This window comes from Ovis aries, chromosome 12 (assembly GCF_016772045.2).
Source record: "Ovis aries strain OAR_USU_Benz2616 breed Rambouillet chromosome 12, ARS-UI_Ramb_v3.0, whole genome shotgun sequence".
In the NCBI taxonomy this organism is placed as follows: domain Eukaryota; kingdom Metazoa; phylum Chordata; class Mammalia; order Artiodactyla; family Bovidae; genus Ovis; species Ovis aries.
Window position 1 is genome coordinate 5,273,713 of NC_056065.1, and position 21,083 is coordinate 5,294,795.

At 38.6% G+C, this 21,083-nt stretch overlaps 1 protein-coding gene and 1 non-coding gene across 2 annotated transcripts in view; one reads left to right on the top strand and one right to left on the bottom strand.

The window, feature by feature from the left end:
- Positions 1-2,339: 2,339 nt before the first annotated feature.
- TRNAC-ACA (transfer RNA cysteine (anticodon ACA)) lies at positions 2,340-2,411 on the bottom strand. Its single transcript has one exon. It is a non-coding gene; the product is annotated as a tRNA-Cys (tRNA).
- A 7,936-nt stretch (positions 2,412-10,347) lies between these two features.
- CR2 (complement C3d receptor 2) overlaps positions 10,348-21,083 on the top strand; it is a gene marked incomplete at its 3' end in the record, with an annotated part of 63,273 nt that continues 52,537 nt past the window's right edge. Inside the window, 8 exon segments of the mRNA NM_001009724.1 lie at positions 10,348-10,944; positions 12,572-12,760; positions 13,484-13,583; positions 13,798-13,880; positions 14,548-14,955; positions 16,399-16,575; positions 16,669-16,759; positions 17,037-17,113. Of these exon segments, the coding sequence (NP_001009724.1) occupies positions 10,470-10,944; positions 12,572-12,760; positions 13,484-13,583; positions 13,798-13,880; positions 14,548-14,955; positions 16,399-16,575; positions 16,669-16,759; positions 17,037-17,113 (1,600 nt within the window). The 5' untranslated portion in view covers positions 10,348-10,469.

Below are 21,083 nucleotides of genomic sequence, written 5' to 3' on the forward strand. Positions count from 1 at the left end.
AGAATGCACCCAAGTACTGCATTTCAGACTGTTATGTTGACTATGAGGGCGACTCCATGTCTTCTAAGGGATTCTTGCCCACAGTAGTAAATATAATGGTTATCTGAATTAAATTCTCCCATTCCAGGCCATTTTATTTCACTGATTTTTAAAATGTCAATGTTCACTCTTGCCACATCCTGTTTGATAACTTCCAATTTTTCTTAATTCATGGACCTAATATTCCAGGTTCCTGTGCAATATTGTTCTTTACAGCATCAGACTTTATTTTCATCACCAGTCACATCCCCAACTAGGTGGTCCTTTAGCTTTGACTCAGTCTCTTCATTCTTTTTGGAGTTATTTCTCCACTCTTCTCCAGTAGCATATCGGGCACCTACTGACCTTGGGATTTCAGCTTTCACTGTCTTATCTTTTTGCCTTTTCATACTCTTTATGGAATTCTCAAGGCAAGAATACTGAAGTGGTTTGCCATTCCCTTTTCCAGTGGACAACGTTTTGTAAGAACTCTCCCTATCCCCTACACAGTATGGCTCATAGTTTCCTTGAGTTAGACAAGGTTGTGGTCCATGTGAACAGCTTGGTTAGTTTTCTGTGGTTGTGGTTTTCATTCTCTCTGCCCTCTGAGGGATAAGGATAAGAGGCTTATGGAAGCTTCCTGATGGGGGAGACTGACTGTGGGGGAAACTGGGTCTTGTTCTGGGTCTTGTTCTGATGGGTGGGGCCATGCTCAGTAAGTCTTTAATCCAATTGTCTGTGCATGGGCGGGGCTGTGTTCCCTCCTTGTGGTTTGGCCTGTGCCTCCACTCCTGTCTGTATAACTCCACCAATAGAAGTGTTGGCTACAAAAAGGCTGGATCCAGCTGTAACCTTGGGAGGTCTGTGTTTCCCTTTGTGTCAGTTAGTCCATGTTTGTTCTTTGACTTGCACCTGTAACTGTTTCAGATTTGTTTGAAAAGGGAGACTTATAGATTTGATATTCAAATATACCACCATTCTGGAGTTGAAACTTGAACTGTCTTTCATATCTAGAAAAATTCTTTTCAACATATAGTCTTAAGCATCAGGGCATTACAGTTTTTTTCTCATCTCCTAGAATAAGACTTGTTTCTTTTTCATCATCATAATCACAATTACTTCAAGTCACAGGGACATATCTTGAAACAACTATCTCCTTTTATCTGGTACCCATCAGAAAGTATTTACTAAATGCTTTTGGGGGCATATTACTCCATTAGGTTAATGGAAAAAAATAATGAAGAATAAACAACAATCCTATTTTCTCCTTGCTAGGACCTAAAGATTTAAAGACTAAAATAGGAATGTTAATTCATAAAAGTAATTTTGGAGGTTCTTTCATGAGATGAGCTCACAAGATCTGATATACTTGATATACTTATTTCCTGTGATATTGCAGAAAAGTTATTATACCATTTTAGTTTTTATTTATGAGATTTTGTAAAGGTGGAACTTCAGGGTCTTTATGGAATTTTATTAAAAATTATTTTATCCAGTTCTTTTTCTGAAGTCTGTCATAAAAAGTCTTTGAACTCCTGAGTTTGTTTCTCTGTATATGCATTCATACTATAAGATATATTTTCTTTGACCCCCCCAATATCTACATATTAGATTTAATTTTTAAAGATCAAATTTGTTATTGTAACTGGTGACCGTACAGAAGCACAGTAGAGATTTTAGCCTCTCTTAGTTTTGATATTCCTGTGATCTTTGTCTCTAGGTCAGTGTAAATTCCTGCCAAGGTATCCTTTTGCTAAGCCTAAAATTCAGAGTGATCAGTCTGAGTTTGCTGTTGGCAAAACTTGGGAATATGAGTGCCTTCCTGGGTATTTCAAGAAGTCATTCACTGTCACCTGCCTAAAGACCTCCCAGTGGTCAAATGCTCAGCAATTCTGTAAACGTGAGTAATCTGTAACAGAAGAATCTTTGAGTCTATAGCATGTCTCTATGGGCTAACCTGTAATTTTTGAGATAAAAGATAAGAAAATTAGTCAGTAATCTCAAATGAATGAGTTCCTAGGTTCTCCATGTTTTCTTTTACTCTTAAGGGTATTAGTTATTGGATATTGGAGTTAAATCATCACAGCTGTCCAACTCTGTTTATCCTATAATCTCCATGACTTTGTTGTATGGTCTCTGTACTGTGTTACAGTGATCTTAAAAATTAGTATATTAGCATATACTAAAGAAATAAAGAAATTTGCTCAGTTGTGTCTGACTCTGTGTGACCCCATGGACTGTAGCCTACCAGGCTTTTCTGTCCATGGGATTTTCCAGGCAAGAATATTGGAGTGGGTTGCCATTTCCTTCTCCAGGAGATCTTCCCTACCCAGGGATTGAACCTGAGTCTCCTGCATTGTAGGCAGATGCTTTACCATCTGAGCCACCAGGGAAGTCAGTATATACTAATATATATATATATATATTAATATATATATATATAATGTATAAACTAATTCTAATATTAGTTTCACCTCAATCTTACCCAATTCAAGAAATATATTTGAGTAATCAAGAATATATGTGAGTAATAAGTAGGTATAAAGCATTAAGCTAGATGGTGGGGTTGGGGAGATATATATAAATTAATCTGCTAGTCTCTGTCTTTGGGGAACTCCTATACTATTTGTAGAGACTGGCTTTTAAGCAAACAGTGTGCTATGGTATATTTTTTTATATTTATAGAGATAAAATTATATGACATCACAGAGAAGTAAATAGGTGCTATCTAGGAGAACAGGGACATCTGGGTATTACTGACAGAAAAAACCGCATATGTCAACATATAAAGATATGGAAGAACATGATGTCTTTGAAGAATAGAAAGTAGAAAAAAATATTGTGGTTGGAACACAAGGTTCGTGGTGAGAAACAGTAAATGATGAGGACTGGAACTTAAGTGTGGTGGGCCATACATTTTTTTTCCAATGAACATTGGTAAGTTTTTTAATGTGGGGAGTGGCATGACCGCATTTGTGATTCTGAATGATAATGTGTGTAGTGGCATAAAATATGTACTGGACCAGTGGCAACCAATATTAGAAAGGTAAATTTTATTACTCAGTGATTTAATGAGAGATTTTAGTAGTAGCAAAATAATTGGTTTGGAGAGAGATATCTGGAATCTAGTCATGAAAACTTGATGATCAATTGAATTAAGGACAGGTGGTAAACAATGAGCTACAGAAAGGAAATGATAACTTTTTTTTTTTTTTTAAAGCCACAAGACTTGCTAGATGTTGCCATCCACTGAGAGTATAAAAGGGGGAAGTAGAGACTGTAAATTACAGTACCTGGTGGCTCAAAGGGTAAAGCATCTGCCTGCAATGCAGGAGACCTTGTTTGATCCCTGTGTCAGGAAGATCCCCTGGAGAAGGAAATGGCAACCCACTCCAGTACTCTTGCCTGGAAAATCCCATGGACAGAGAAGCCTGGTAGACTACAGTCCATGGGATCACAAAGAGCCGGGACTCTGATGCTGGGAGGAATTGGGGGCAGGAGGAGAAGTGGACGACAGAGGATGAGATGGCTGGATGGCATCACGGACTTGATGGGCATGAGTCTGAGTGAACTCCGGGAGTTGGTGATAGACAGGGAGGCCTGGCGTGCTGCGATTCATGGGGTCGCAAAGAGTCAGACACGACTGAGCGACTGAACTGAACTGAGAGACTATAAATTACGGTTGACCACAAATAGTATTTTCATCCATGCTTAGAAATATAGACTACATGTTTTAATAAATAGTGTTATGGAGTTGAAAGTTTTCTAAATGTCCAAAATTTCTTTGCATAAGCATGGGTAGGCTACTCAGCAAGTCCAATCACATTAAATAAAAGAAGAAAAAATTTCCCAAAATCCCAATCCCAATTTTTTTTTTCTGTTTTGTTCTCCCTTGTAGGTAAATCATGTACAGTTCCTAAAGAACTCCTCCATGGCTCTGTTCACACCCCTCAGGGTATCGTGTTTGGGGCAACAATTACATTTTCTTGTGACAAAGGGTGAGTTGGCAGGAGACATATACAGAGTACATGTATATTAGAACAGTAGTTTAAATGGAAAAAAAAAAAAAAAAGATATGAGTAATTGCCACCCACCCTTGAAAATAGATAAATAAAAAGAGAATCACCTCTTTGAGAGGTGAGAACTGTTTAGGATGACCCACTAGAGAGGATCCCTAGAAGAGAAAAAATTTGCACTACTCCTCTTCCAATTTTAAATCTTCAGTGTTAGTGACCAGGAGATCAAATTTCATTTGTCTTTAGATCGTTGAATCTTATGTATGTGTCTATAGTCTTTCACCATTACTTTCACTGTGATATTCTATTCTTTGCCGTGCTTTCAGTGGAAAAAGATCTAATCTTTTCTAAAATGTTCAGCTGGGAGATGATCACTCATCTCTTTATCTTTAGATATCGACTCATTGGTGACTCATCTGCTATGTGTACTATCTCAGACAATACGGTAACCTGGGATAAGGACCTACCCCTTTGTGAATGTGAGTAGAATTTTCCTTCTTGAGGGAACGTGAGCATCTACACATCAAAATAAGTACCCAGGAAGGTTACACTTGTTTTGAGCAGATCTGGACACAAATCTGTGATTTATTTTCTTCCATGCCCCTGATCCCACTACCCTTTCTTTTGCTTACTGTACCTTGATGGTAAGTTAGTTTACAGTGAATAACTGCTCAAGTCTAAAATATGCCACAAGACTCCACACTGCCAGCTTAAAGCTATGCAGAATGTATCTCACTCTAAGTACCTTTTGTAAGAGTTTATCTGTACTCTGGGGGTGAGGACTGGTGACTAAGTCATATTTAGGGGGTTTTATTAAGCCAGTTCCATGTATCTTCCTACCTTGATACTTTCCATTTAGAACCATCTTTGAGATGAGCTTACAGAATTTCAGCAACATGGGTTAATTGTAGGTGAAGTGAAAATTTGTTTTGCAAGAGTTAAGACAAAATTCCCAGAAGATATAACATTTATTTTTAAATTTCTTTTCTTTTAATTTTAATTGGAGTCTAATCACTTTACAATATTGTGGTGGTTTTTGCCATCCATTGACATGAATCAGCCATAGGCATACATGTATTCCCCATCCTGAACCTCCTCCCACCTCCCTCCCCATCCTATCCCTCAGGGTCATCCCAGTGCACTAGCCCCAAGCACCCTGTCTCATGCATCGAACCTGGACTGGCAATGTGTTTCACATATAACAATATACGTTTCAATGCTATTCTCTCAAATCATCCCACCCTCGCCTTCTCCCACAGATTTCAAAAGACTGTTCTATACATCTGTGTCTCTTTTGCTGTCCCACATATAGGGTCATCGTTACCATCTTCCTAAATTCCATATATATGCATTAGTATGCTGTATTGGTGTTTTTCTTTCTGGCTTACTTCACTCCATATAATAGGCTCTAGTTTCATCCACCTCATTAGAACTAATTCAAATGCATTCTTTTTAATGGCTGAGTAATATTCCATTGTGTATATGTACCACAGCTTTCTTATCCATTCATCTGCCAATGGACATCTAGGTTGCTTCCGTGTCCTGGCTATTGTAAACAGTGCTGCGATGAACATTGGGGTACACGTGTGTCTTTCAATTCTCATTTCCTCCGTGTGTATGCCCAGCAGTGGGATTTCTGGGTCATATCCAGTTCTATTTCCAGTTTTTTAAGGAATCTCCACACTGTTCTCCATAGTGGCTGTACTAGTTTGCATTCCCACCAACAGTATATGAGGGTTCCCTTTTCTCTGCACCCTCTCCAGCGTTTATTGTTTGTAGACTGTTTGATAGCAGCCATTCTGACTGGTGTGAGATGGTACCTCATTGTGGTTTTGATTTGCATTTCTCTGATAATGAGTGATGTTGAGCATCTTTTCATGTGTTTGTTACAGAAGATATAACATTTTAATGCCTTCTCTCTTTTCCTACCTACCATACCACCAAAGCTATTCCTTGTGAGCCACCCCCAACCATCTCTAATGGAGACTTTCACGGCAGCAATAGAGAATACTTTCACTATGGAATGGTGGTTACTTATCAGTGCCATGTTGGACAGAATGGGAAAAAGCTGTTTGACCTCTTGGGTGAGAAGTCAATATATTGCACCAGCAAAGACAATCAAGTTGGCCTCTGGAACAGCCCTCCCCCTCAATGTATTCCTGTAGTCAAATGCCCATTTCCAGAAGTTGAAAATGGAGTTGTGGAATCTGGATTTAGGCTTTCATTTTCCTTAAATGATTCTGTGATGTTTAAGTGTAAGCCTGGCTTTACCATGAAAGGCAGCAACACAGTATGGTGCCAACCAAACAGCAAATGGAATCCTCCACTGCCAAAGTGCTTCAAGGGTGAGTTGGGTTGCAACTTTGGGAATCTAGAAATAAAATGAGATTTTGGGAGAGATGTAGGATACCTATGAGAAGAGGATGATAAAGGCAGTGTATGTTGTTGGATATCCTGGTTAAAGAATTTAAAAGTAGCTAGGCAAAGATTCATAAATTTTCTAAAATATATTTATTACAATACTACATACATATAGGTATACAACAGCTTTTCTACTATGCTTGGTAAAGGCTTGAGAAAGAACAGCAGCAATCACAACAAAAAAGATGGAGAAATTGAAAACCATAAACTAAGTGAAATGGGAGCGCTAAATATGAAATAGAAAAGGTGCAACAAACTAGATAAAAGTAAGAGCTCATCATATAGTCCAGTTGTTTTTAAACATATCTGCTCATTAGAAACACAATAAATAAATTTATATTAAAAAAAAAAAAGAAACACACCTGGAGCTCTGGAGAGAAAAGTAGCAATACCTGGACATTTTTATTTTTCAAAAAAAAAAAAATTCCAAAATAATTCTGCTATGTATCTGGATTTTAAAAAGTAAATTCAAGTTTTTCTATTAAATAGTAGTTTTAGTGATATAGAATTCTGTTATTTTCTGTTGACCAGTCATGATACAGTGGTATTAAGTGAATAATAGTTGCATAATCACAATAGTAAAAGATGTTTATCAGTTTTCACAATCAATAGCTAGACAAAAATTTAAAGATAATTATAATTTTATAATGGAAACATGATTAACCTAACAATATAAAATAATTACATATGATTTGGGGGCTTAAATAGGATGATGTGGTAAGTGGGAAAAAAAGAATTTAAAAGTAAACTTTGAAAGTAGTATCTAAATGTTGAAGAGATGAGAAATTTACTATATTCTTGGACAGAGCTAGATATACATTAATTTAGGGGTGTTGGAGAAGACTCCTGAGAGTCCCTGGACTGCAAAGAGATCCAACCAGTCCATTCTAAAGGAGATCAACCCTAGGTGTTCTTTGGAAGGAATGATGCTGAAGTTGAAAGTCCAGTACTTTGGCCACCTCATGCGAAGAGTTGACTCATTGGAAAGACTCTGATGCTGGGAGGGATTGGGGGCAGGAGGAGGAGGGGATAACGGAGGATGAAATGGCTGGATGGCATCACCAACTCGATGGATGTGAGTTTGAGTGCACTCCGGGAGTTGGTGATGGACAGGGAGGCCTGGCATGCTGCAATTCATGGGATGGCAAAGAGTCGGACATGACTGTGCGACTGAGATGAACTGAACTGAACTGAGGGGAAATCAGAAGATGCTTAGAAAAGAAAAAAAGCAGATAGTACCAGAGCCAATGATCAGAGATTTTTATATGATTAAAATTGTATGTAGTTAGATTTTATTTAAATGAGGATAAAATAAACTCTTTAATCCCATTAGCCAGGCCAGTGGGGAATTGACTGATCAGAATTTGATTCAAATTACTATAAACTTTATACATTCTCCTATTGAAAAATGTAGCCTTTATGGAATAAGGTTAGAATTAAGATTGAGCCACTCCCCCCATTTCCCCTCTTTCCCCTACTTTTACTGAGAAATGCCCAACTTAGTAGAAACCTGGCACCACTGGGAGTTCCTTCCCCAAGACTTGGACGCTTCATCAGTGGTGTGGGGACCAGGAAGAAAGGGGAGATTTTGGTGGTAAAAAAAAAAAAAAAAGGCATTATAATAGTTTGATTCCCTTGGCTACAGTATTAGTGAGAGGACATCCATTTAAATAAAACAGGAAAATGATGAGGAGGGGTCATATTTCCTGGCATAGGTCGAGCTACAGAGGAGATAGATGCAAAGTTCATCATGTCTAAAATATGTAGCATATAGCAGCCCCACTCTGTCTCACCCAAAAGAGTGTCTGCCTTACACTTAGGAGGGCTGACGTGACCACCTTCATCCAATTCCTGCCAACCCTAAATTGGCTTAGGCTGTAGAGAAGAAAGTTGTTATTTTAGAAATAACAGGCCTCTGGTCCTGTTCTCTTCTCAGGGTGTCTACCACCTCCACATACCCACCATGGTAATTATAACCAATTGGATGAGGAATTCTTTGCAGTTGGACAGGAAGTGTTCTACAGCTGTGAGCCTGGCTACACTCTCATTGGAACTAACCCTATACAGTGTACATCCTTGGGAACGTGGAGCCATCTAGCACCCAAATGTGAAGGTGCAGAAAGGTCTATTTCATCTCAAGGAAACTCAGTTGTTTCCTGACTCTTCACGTGCCAGCCTTGTTTCTTTTTTCCTAGTGAAATCATGTGATGACATTCCAAACCAACTTCTCAATGGTCGTGTGATAGCTCCTCCTAATCTCCAGCTTGGGGCAGAGGTTTCATTTGTTTGTAATAAAGGGTGAGTGCAAAGTGATCCATAGCTAGTCATTGCAAAGTCTGATCTTTAAAGACAGTTACATTTCTTTGCCTCCGATTTTCTCTCTCCTTTTCTTTACCTTTTATGATTAAGAATTCTGTTATTAAAAGAATCCCATTTATTTTCTCCAAATGTGTGCATGGTCAGCCAAAGTTGGGAATTGTCCTCTCATCATTTGCAAAAGCAAAGATTAGGCTCAGAAGTTAAGGTTTCTTTTATGGAGACTGAATGGATGTTGAGGGTTCAGTAAGAGGGACTCTTTGAAGTGAGCTTAGGAAACAAAGTCTTTGATGTTTTCTTCACTAGGAACTAAGGTTTTTTCCTTCTAATGGTCAAGAAAATCTTAACATTTGGATGCTGAAGATTAAAGCAAGAACTCAAGAAAAGAACAGACCATGAGGACTGTTTGCTCTGTGTTTTTAGCTGGTCTGAAGTCTTCACATAACTTAGCTAATTCGCAATCTTGGACTTTTTCCTTAAGGAAAATTCTTAAGAAAATAGACCCCGTACCACATTCTTGAATGAAGTGTTTAGTTTCCATGTAACGGAGAATTGGTTTGTTCTGGTGATAATTTGCTGCCCCTTATTGTTTAAGGTACCGTTTAAATGGCCAGTCTTCTAGTCAGTGTGTCTCAGAAGGAATGAGAGTACTATGGAGTAATAAGTTTCCTGTCTGTGAACGTGAGTAGAAAGCAAACATAATCAAGTATGGATTGTGCCTCTTGATTTTTGGTGTGTTCTCATGCGTTAATCAATTATAAAATCTATCAACATGTATGCTTTGAACATATATATGCCACTCTTCTGTATGTTTTAGAATGCAGGCCAAAACTAACTTTATTCAATTGACTACAAATGGTGTTGAGTATTCTATGTGGATAAGGATAAAGGCTCTCAAAAGTTACTGCAGCTGAAAATGAATAGCACTGATGCACTGACATGGTTATGCTACTTCCTCATGTGATGAGCAAATCTTGGAGCTAAATGGAAATCAACCAGAAGTTTCAGAGGTTGGCAGTTTTTCCTTTATTCTGAGACTCACTCAGAAAAAGTGTACATACATTAACACAGCTATAAACAATTAATATTCTTCATGCCTACTAGGACAAGTAAATAAAAGATATTATTTGAAACCATTTCCCTTGGCTTCTTCAAAGGAGACAAGCATTAAAAGAAGACAATTGACTTGCAGTGAGGATGCAGTATCTTTTGTAACAGGACAGAATGTGGTCTCTGTACTTATAGCCCCAGTTGTGTTTGAAATATGTGTTGCATAATTAACATGTTCCAGGTATTGTACTTATCCTTTTTGGCTACTTTCTTACTAGATTAGGAAACTGAGGCTTAAAAAGGGTGAGACTTGCCTAAGGTCACGCAGCTATTGAATGACTGCAGGGATTTGAAACCAGGCCTATTGAGCCCAAATTGTACACATGTAATTAGTATGTCATTAACATTATTTTTATGTACTATTTACCTTTTGTTTCATTATTAAAGTTGGTTAGACACAGAACTACTCAGTAAATTCTGTTTCATTGTTATTGTTTTTTCCTAATTGTTTTTTTTTTTTTTTTTTGCTGAAGATAAAGAGAAAGGTAAGAATTTAGCAGCTTAGGGACAGCTCTTACCGAGTTGTTAGAATGAGTATGAATAAGAAATAAATTATAGAAATTTCTAATCTATTTCTGAAACAGTGACATGACCTATATTTGGATCTTTTATCTAAATTTGAATCTTATTTTCATGATCAGTGTGACCACATATTTTCTTTCCTACTTTGCAGGGATTTTTTGTGACCCCCCTCCTTCTATCAAAAATGGACGCAGTGGTTATCATTCTGGTCCTGTAGCTCTTAATGCTGTGGTGACCTACTCATGTGCCAGTGCCTTCCGCCTCATTGGAGAAAGACGTCTTTTTTGTATAAGTAAAGACAATGTGAATGGAATCTGGGATAAAGCTCCTCCTATCTGTGAATATTACAATAGAAATTCTGTCTGCTCTGAACCCATAATACCAGGGGGATACCGAACTAAAACATCTAGGCCACCATTCAGACATGGTGATGCTGTGACATTTTCCTGTAATGCCAATTTCACCATGAAAGGAAACAAAACTGTTTGGTGCCAAGCAAATAGAAAGTGGGGTCCGACACCATTACCAATCTGTGAGAGTGGTGAGTAGAATGAAAATAAAATTGAACCAAGAGCTTGGAACTTTGCATTTCTGTGCAGGTTAAGTTTGGGGTCATTCTGAAGGAAGAACAGTGTGAATGTGTAAATGGTAAGGGTGGAGGGAGGAAGCAAAGGAATGGGTGAAAATGACAGTTTCCTGTTTGTTTGTTTTTTTCCTTCTTAGTTGTAGAGGGATATAAATTTTCATTCATCAATAGAGCAAGTAATTTTAAAATATAATGGAAAAGTCTAACTGAACACACCTAATAATTGAATGGAATGTCTCACAACGATGGAGACCAGAGTTAGTCTGGACTGTGGGAAGTGGATAGTTTAAACTGTCTATCTAGGGTATTGTCAAATGAAAAGAAAGGTGGGCTCTTAGAGCAAAAACACACCAAATGGATTTAAAATTTATCTATAAGAGCTGTTAATGTAGTATGGCAGAAATGATTTGCCATTCCCTTTGACCTCTATAAATACTTTCTGAGTGATCCACACTATCTTCCAAACTCATCTCCTAAGCCATAACATTTGAAATCAAGTTACTTTGAAAATGGACATGAGTTTGAGCAAACTCCAGGAGATAGTGAAGGACAGGGAAGTCTGGTATGCTGCAGTCCATTGGGTTGCAAATAGTTGGACATGACTTAGCGGCTGAACAACAACTTTGAGAATAGAAACTACGGTAAGCTCTTCCTTTTCTTCTTATTTTGTTTGACTTATGTTACTTGAACTCTAAATCTGAATTTCAGTTATGTAATTATGGGATCTGGCAATATTTGACAAAAATTGTACTATCAAAATAATCAAAATATGATTCTCTCTATAAAATCTTGGAGGCATTCTGAAGATAGTCACAAATGAGGTGACCATGGAAAACAATTGTGTGTGTTTGATAGCCCCTCAATCATGTCTGACTCTTTGAGACCCAAAGATGGAGTCTGCCAGGCTCTTCTGTTCATGGAATTCTCCAGGCAAGAATACTAGAATGAGTTGCCATTCCATTCTCCATGGGATCTTCCTGACCTAGGGATGGAACCCAAGTTTCCTGCATTGCAGGCAGATTCTTTACCATCTGAGCCATTAGGGAAGCCTGAAAAACAATTAAGTCTTTATAAAGACTTAGATAGGCCTCTATGTATTGACATGGAACTATATAGATTATTAAACAAATAAAGCAAGGCATTGAATAATATGTATTGAGCATCACAGACAGCAAAAATGTATGTATATGTATCGCATATAGGATAAAAACAAACTATATTACTGATATCTGGCAGGATAATCTTATAAATAACAGCATACTACTTTTGGAGCATAGAATAGGCTTAAGGGTAGAATGGGAGTATGAGCGAAAAATGGACTTTAATTTTTGGTAATTGAAGGTTTTCACATGGCAAATATAATTCATAAAGTTTATAACTAAAAGATAATGTACTATTTGTAATATAAAATGGATATAATTAAACCACACCTGTTTAATCTTTAAAAGACTGAGTTGAATATTAATAATAACTGTTTGCCATAGATCATGTATTATTTATTTGGATGTGTATGTACTAAATCAAAATACAGACTGTGAAGGAACTGTTATCTGATGACCTTTTTCCTAATGTGTGTGTAAAGATACCCCCCTGGAATGTCCATCACTTCCCACAATTGCCAATGGGCATCACACAGGGGAGAGTGTTGCCTCCTTTGCTCCAGGATTGACTGTGACCTACAGTTGTGAACCTGGTTATTTACTTCTTGGAGAAAACACCATTCACTGTTTGTCTTCGGGAGACTGGAGTGCTGTTGCTCCCACATGTAAAGGTACTCTAAATTGAGAATCATCTGTGTTAAGAATTTTGGCTAGCTCTGTGAAATATACTGTTGGTAGCTTGATAGGGATTGCATTGAATCTATAAGCTGCTTTGGGTAGTATACTCATTTTCACTATATTGATTCTTCTGATCCATGAACATGGTATATTTCTCCATCTATTAGTGTCCTCTTTGATTTCCTTCACCAGTGTTTTATAGTTTTCTATATAGAGGTCTTTAGTTTCTTTAGGTAGATATATTTCTAAGCCAGAAAGAAAAACACCAATACATTATACTAACGCATATATATGGAATTTAGAAAGATGGTAACGATAACCCTGTATGCAAGACAGCAAAAGAGACACAGACGTATGGAACAATCTTTTGGACTCTGTGGGAGAGGGAGAAGGTGGGATGATTTGAGAGAATGGCATTGAAAAATGTATAATATCATATATGAAACGAATCGCCAGTCCAGGTTCGGTGCATGATACTGGATAGTTGGGGCTGGTGCACTGAGATGACCCAGAGGGATGGTATGGGGAGGGAGGTGGGAGGGGGGTTCAGGATGGGGAACATGTGTATACCTGTGGCAGATTCATGTTGATATATGGCAAAACCAATACAATATTGTAAAGTAATTAACCTCCAATTAAAATAAATAAATTTATATTAAAAATTGGGCTATTATGTTACTTGCCATATTTTGCTCATCTTTGGCTTGCTTTCTTAGAGGCACAGTGTGAACCTCCACGATCATTTCTCAATGGGCAGATAAAGAGGCCCACAAGTTTTGGGGTTGGTGCAACTGTGAACTTTTCCTGTAATGAAGGGTGAGTGTCCAGAGGCTCAATGGGATTTCATTCATTTGACTTATGTGTGCATGGTGTGAACTGTGAAACTATGAAGGTTGATGGACAGCTTGAGGTTGTGAGATAATGCTGATAAAAAGAAGTTAGTGCCCACAAATTAAGTGAATTTATCTTGGATTTTTAATAGAGGCTTTCATTTGCCTAATCATTCTGAATGACCTCCCTTTGTCTCCAGGTATCGGTTACAAGGACCACTTTCTAGTCGGTGTGTAATTGTTGAACAGCGTACTTTTTGGACCAAGATGCCAGCATGTGAAGGTAAGTTAGGCAACTGTAGTTTGTAACTTGCTCCTTGGCCAGAGGTTCAGCAAGACACTTCATTCTCAGCTTAACTGAAAGTTTTTTGTCCAGTTGTTCCTATACAGGATCTTGCAGAATCTTTTTATACTGTTCACGGGGTTCTCAAGGTAGGAGTACTGAAGTAGTTTGCCATTTCCTTCTCCAGTGGATCACATTTTTTCAGAATCCTCCATCATGACCATCCTTCTTGGGTGGCCCTGAACAGCATGGCTCAAAGTTTCACTGACTTGCACAGGCTGTGAAGAGATCTTTAGATTTTAAGGGATATATTCTTCACTGAAGCATCCTTGTATTATCTCTTTATCCTTTGCTTACTCAGGTAAAATAAGGTTCCTGAGCATTTTTTTCTCTGAAAGCTATGTACAGTTGCCATCCAGGCCATGCACATAAGATTATATACTTGGTAAAATAAATAAAAGGATCAGCAAAGTAGATATATTCAGGAACAAAATTTTAGATCATACTTTCTGAATTATTTTGCTATAGCTGCTTTGGCAGATTCATTACAGATTCAAACACTATTGTCCCTGAACCCAGGATGTGAGAGTGGCATCTAGAAACACCAGAGACATTCTTTGTTGATAGTACAGCTGTAATCTTATCAACTCTTTCTCTAACTTTCTAGAAATTCTTTGTCCATCACCTCCTCCTATACTCAATGGAAGACATACAGGCACCTCTTCAGTGATCTTTCGATATGGAAGGACAGTCAGTTACACTTGTGACCCGGGCCCAGAGAAAGGAGTGAACTTCATCCTCGTTGGGGAGAGAACTATCCGTTGTACCACTGATAGTCAGAAGACTGGGACCTGGAGTGGACCTGCCCCACGCTGTGAACTTTCTGTTTCTGAGGTTCGGTGTCCACCTCCTCAGATCCCAAGAGGCCAAATATCATCTGGGCAGAGAGATCAATATTCCTATAATGACACTGTGGTATTTGCTTGCATATTTGGCTTTACCATGAAGGGTAGCAGGGCAGTCCGATGTAATGCCCAAGGCACATGGGAACCATCAGTACCAGTCTGTGAAAAGGGTGGGTATTCCAATGTTCAGAATAAATGCTACTGATTCCTTCTTTAGAAACATTAGAGAAGGTGTTATGGACTTCAGCAGGACCTTTTCCAGCTTCCAGTCCCCTCAATTATACCAAGAATCAGTTCAGTTCAATCACTCAGTCATGTCTGACTCTTTGTGACCCCCATGGACTGCATCACACCAGGCCTCCCTGTCCATCACCAACTCGAAGAGCTTGCTCGAACTTATGTCCATCGAGTCAGTGATGACATCCATCCATCTCATCCTCTGTCAACCCCTTCTCCTCCTGTCTTCAATCTTTCCCAGCATCAGGGTCTTTTCCAATGAGTTAGTTGTTCGCATCAGGTGGCCAAAGTATTGGAGCTTCAGTATCAGTCCTTCCAATGAACATTCAGGGCTGATTTCCTTTAGGATTGACTGGTTGGATCTCCTTGCAGTCCAAGGGATTCTCAAGAATCTTATCCAACACCACAGTCCGAAAGCATCAATTCTTTGGTGCTCCACTTTCTTTATGGTCTGGCTCTCACATCCATACGTGACTACTGGAAAAACCATAGCTTTGACTATACAGACCTTTGTCAGCAATGTCTCTGCTTTTTAATATGCTGTCTAGGTTGGTCATAGGTTTTATTTCAAGAAGCAAGTGTCTTTTAATTACATGGCTGCAGTCACCATCTGCAGCAATTTTGGAGTCCAAGAAAATAAAGTCTGTCACTGTTTCCATTGTTTCCCCATCCCTGGATTGAGATCTTCCCACCTTGCAGGCAGATTCTTTACCATCTGAACCACCAGGGAAGCCCAAGAATACAGGAGTGGGTAGCCCATCCCTTCTTCAGGGGATCTTCCCAACCCAGAGATCGAACCATGTTCTCCTGTATTTGCAGGTGGATTCTTGACCAGCTGAGCTATCAAGGAAGCCCACCCATATCAAATATAGTGAATATAAGTTATACAGAAGCCTTTTAAAACACTGTCTGCCATTCATTTTGTGGAAGTATCCTTGGCGGAAAAACATTAGTGATCACTAAATTGTCCATTTCTTTAAAGAAAAAAAAAAAAAGAAAGAAAGAAAGAAAAAAAAATGGGGGAAAATGTTTGCTTGTCTTAACAGTGATTTCTTAAAAGAGACTTCAGCAAAATCCCACCCTACAGATAGATCAGAATCTCCCATTAGAAGCATACAAGAGGATTCCTTAAGACAGGAAGAGATAGCAAATGAGTTGGAGCACTCAGCTGGAATGGAAAACAATCTACAGCAGTCTAAAAGCAGAAAGAAAGAAAAAAAAGATAACCACTGATCTAAAGTTATCCGAAACTGGGCTGCAAGATTGCAGCTGTAGTGTACACTGCCACCAGAATGGAATTGTAGCATTGATAGCAATATATTTGGCTCAGTTTTTTCTGTTGTTTACATAAGAAAAATTCTCTGCCTTCCTTTTAGATTGTCAAGCCCCTCCTAAAATTCTCAATGGGCAAAAGGAAGATAGACACAGGGTTCGCTTTGACCCTGGGACATCCATAAGATACAGCTGTGACCCTGGCTATGTGCTGGTGGGAGAAGAATCCATACGTTGTACCCCTGATGGAGTGTGGATACCCACTGCTCCCATATGCAAAGGTGCTAGGCTCTGAATTTTGATTTTTTTTTCTTTTTTTTTTTTGGTTTTGAGATGGCCTTCAGTTGATTTCTCATTCTCCTTTTTTTCCTTAGCGGCAGAATGTGAACCTGTTGGAAAGCAAGTCTTTAAAAAACCCAAGAACCAATTTATTAGACCAGATGTTAACTCTTCTTGTGATGAAGGGTAAGTGAGGACTATCTCAGACTACACTAGGTACACTGTAAGCCCTGTGTTAAGAGTTTATCTCAAAGACCTTCTTCATGGGTTTGTGGATGTGCTGATCACTCTGTTTTTCCATTAATGGAAACTGTGCTGTTCAGTGGATGGCTTGTGTTCATGGTGGCTACATTTTTGTTCCTATAGTTGCCTGTCCTGAGAGTAATATGTGCTATTGAACCAATAGCTCTTGCTTAGGCTAATAGCCCACAGATGACAAAATGTCTTGACTCTTTGTCCCTAGGTACCGACTGGGTGAAAGTGTTTATCAGCAGTGTCGAGGCACATTTCCTTGGTTTATGGAAATTCGTCTTTGTAAAGGTGAGTAGAAAAATAACAGAGGATCTAGAATAATGTGAGATCAATGAATATGAATAACAGAGGATCTAGCTTCCTGTGAGGTCTGTTTTAGGCATGTTATGGGATTACAAATATTAGATTCCATTCTTTTCTCTCTGTCAATAGTTATAGTTGCACAGTTTTGCTTTCTGTGGCCTCCTCTTTTTACTCAAAGCATAGCAATCACTTAATGTGAATGCATTTAGTTACTGATTCTCTTATGTGATTTGGGAGAATAAGAGTAATGAGGTCAGTAAGTGTATGAACCATCATCCTTAATTCTGGGTATACTAGCTTAGTGGAGAGAAAGAGGACCGAAATGGGATCTGAACTCAGATTCTATCTCTACTTATTGACTTGGGGCAATTTATGTAACTTCTCTGAACTCGTGCCTCTTATCTGTAATGTTGCCATAAGATTGCAAACCTCAAAGCTGTTATAATTAAATGCTACTATCCCTACATTAAGGATGAGAACATTGCCTATCAAAAAGTAGACGTTCAATAAACAATAAAAATTCTTGGCTAACCTACCATACCATTGCAACACAAAGATATACCATCTCAAAAAACCTTAATTCTATTCCGCTGTGCTGTTTATTGACCTATTCAGTTCAGTACTAAGTCATATCTGACTCTTTGCGACTCCATGGACTACAGCACGCCAAGCTTCCCTGTCTGTCTCCAACTTCCGGAGTTTGCTCAAACACATGTCCATCACATAGGTGATACCAACCAACCATCTCATCCTCTGGTGCCCCCTTCTCCTTCTGACTTCAGTCCTTCCAGCATCAGGGTCTTTTCCAATGAGTCAGTTGTTTGCATCAGGTGCCCAAAGTATGAATATTCAAGACTGATTTCCTTTAGGATGGACTGATTTGATCTCTTTGCAGTCCAAAGGACTCGAAAGAGTCTTCTCCAACACCACAGTTCAAAAGCATCAATTATTGGATGCTCAGCTTTCTTTATGCTCCAACTCTCACATCCACACATAACTACTGGAAAAACTATAGCTGTGACTCGCTCTCTCTCTCTTTAGTCACCCAGTCATGTCCGATCTTGTGACCACATGGACTGCAGCCTGCCAGGCTCCTCTGTCCATGGGATTCTCCAGGCAAGAATACTGGAGTGGGTTGCCATTTAATTCTCCAGGGTATCTTCCTGACCCAGGTATTGAACCTGGGTCTTCTGCATTGCAGACAGATTCTTTACCAACTGAGCTATGAGGGAAGCACTCATAGCCCTCTAGCTTTGACTAGAAGGACTTTTTTGGCAAAGTAATGTTTCTGCTTTTTAATATGCTATCTAGGTTGGTCATACTTTTTCTTCCAAGGAACAAGTGAATTTTAATTTCATGGCTGTTGTTACCATCTTCAGTGAATTTGGAGCCCAGGAAAATAAAGTCTATCCCTGCATTGTTTCTCCATTTGTTTGCCATGAAGTGATGGGACCAGATGCCATGATTTTCATTTCTTGAATGTTGAGTTTTAGGCCAGCGTTTTCACTCTCTTCTTTCACTTTCATCAAGAGGCTCTTTACTTCCTCTTCACTTTCTGCCATAAGGGTGATGTCATCTGCTTATCTTAGGTTATTGATATTTCTCCTGGCAATCTTGATTCCAGCTTGTGTTTCATCCAGCCCAGCATTTTGCATGATGTACTCTGCATATAAGTTAAACAAGCAGGGTGACAATATATAGACTTTATGTACTCCTTTCCCAATTTGGAACCAGTCCATTGTTCCACATCTGGTTCTAACTGTTACTTCTTGACCTGCATATAGATTTCTCAGGAGACAGGTAAGGTTGTCTGGGGTTCCCAACTCTTTAAGAATTTCCCACAGTTTGTTGTGATCTACATAGTCAAAGGCTTTGGCATAGTCAATAAAGCAGAAGTAGATGTTCTTCTGGAACTCTCTTGTTTTTCTACAGTCCAGCAGATTTTGTAAATTTGAGCTCTGGTTCCTCTGCCTTTTCTAAATCCAGCTTGAACACCTGGAAGTTCTTGATTCAGTACTGTTGAAGCTTAGCTTGGAGAATTTTGAGTATTACTTTACTAGCGGGTGAACATTTGTGTGGTAGTGTGAACCTACTTTGGCATTGCCTTTCTTTGGGATTGGAATGAAAAGTGATTTTTTCCATTCTCGAGGTCACTGCTGAGTTTTCCAAATTTGCTGGAATATTGAGTGCCGCACTTTCATAGCACCATCTTTTAGGATCTGAAATAGCTCAGCTGGAATTCCATCATCTCCACTAGCTTTGTTTGCAGTGATGCTTCCTAATGCCCACTTGAATTTGCACTCTAGGATGTCTGACTACAGGTGAGTGATCACAGGATCATCACTGTCTGAGTCTTGAAGATCTTTCTTGTATAACTTTTCTGTGTATTCTTGCCACCTCTTCTTAATATCTTCTGCTCCTGTTAGGTCTATACAACTTCTGTCCTTTAGTGTGTCCATCTTTGCAGGATATGTTCCCTTGGTATCTTAAATGTTCTTGAAGAGATCTCTAGTTTCTTCCCATTCTATTGTTTTCCTCTATTTCTTTGCAATGATCACTAAAAAAAGCTTTCTTATATCTTTTTGCTATTCTTTGGAACTCTGCATTCAGATGGGTATATCTTTCTTTATCTCCTTTGCCTTTCACTTCTCTTCTTTTCTTAGCTATTGGTAAGGCCTCCTCAGGAAACCATTTTGACTTTTTGCATTTCTTTTTCTTTCAGATGGTCTTAATCACTGTCTCCTGTACAATGTCACGAGCTTCTGTCTATAGTTCTTCAGGCACCCTGTCTATCAGATCTAATCACTTGAATATATTTGTCAGTTCCACTGTATAATCAGAGGAGATTTAATTTTGGTCTTACCTGAAGGTCTAGTGGTTTTCTCTACTTTCTTCAATTTAAGTCCAAATTTTGCCATAAAGAATTCATGATCTGAGCCACAGTCAGCTCCCAGTCATGTTTTTTTGCTGATTGTATAGAGCTTTTCCATCTTCTCCTGGAAAGAATATAATCAATCTGATTTTGGTATTGACCATCTGTGAAGTCCATGTATAGAGTCATTTCTTGTGTTGTTGGAAAAAGATATTTGCTACGACCAGTTCATTCTCTTGGCAAAACTCTGTTAGCCTTTGCCTTGCTTTGTTTTGTACTCCAAGGCCAAACTTTCCTGTTGTTCCAGGTATCTCTTGACTTCATACTTTTGTATTCCAATCCCCTGTGATGAAAAGAATATCTTTTTTGGGTGTTAGTTCTAGAGGGTCTTGGAGATCATCCTAGAACCATTCAGCTTCAGCTTCTTCGGCATTAGTGGTTGGTGTATAGACTTGGATTACTGTGATATTGAATTGTTTGCCTTGGAAATGAAGAGAGATCATCCTGTCATTTTTGAGATTGCACCCAAGTACTGTATTTTAGACTGTTTTGTAGACTTTGAGGGCAACTCCATTTCTTTTAAGGGATTCTTGTCCACAGTAATAGATATATTGGTCATCTGGACTAAATTCTCCCATTCCAGTCCATTTTAGTTCACTGATTCCTAAAGAGTTGATGTTCACTCTTGTCATCTCGTTTGACCATTTCCAATTTACCTTGATTTGTGGACTTAACATTCCAGGTTGCTATGCAATATTGTTCTTTACAGCATCAGACTTTACTTCCATCATCAGTCACATCCCCAACTGGGCATTGTTTTCACTTTGGCTCTGTCTCTTCATTCTTTCTTTCTTTCTTCTTCTTCTTCTTTTTTTTTGTTTCTGTGAAGTCTGGAGTTTTATTTTATTTTATTTTTTTTACTTACAATTCTTCTCCATTAGCATATTGGGCACCTACCAACTTGAGGAGGTCAAGTGTCATATCTTTTTGCCTTTTCATACTGTTCATGGGGTTCTCAAAGACAAAATACTGCAGTGGTTTGCCATTTCCTTCTCAAGTGGACCACATTATGTCATCACTCGC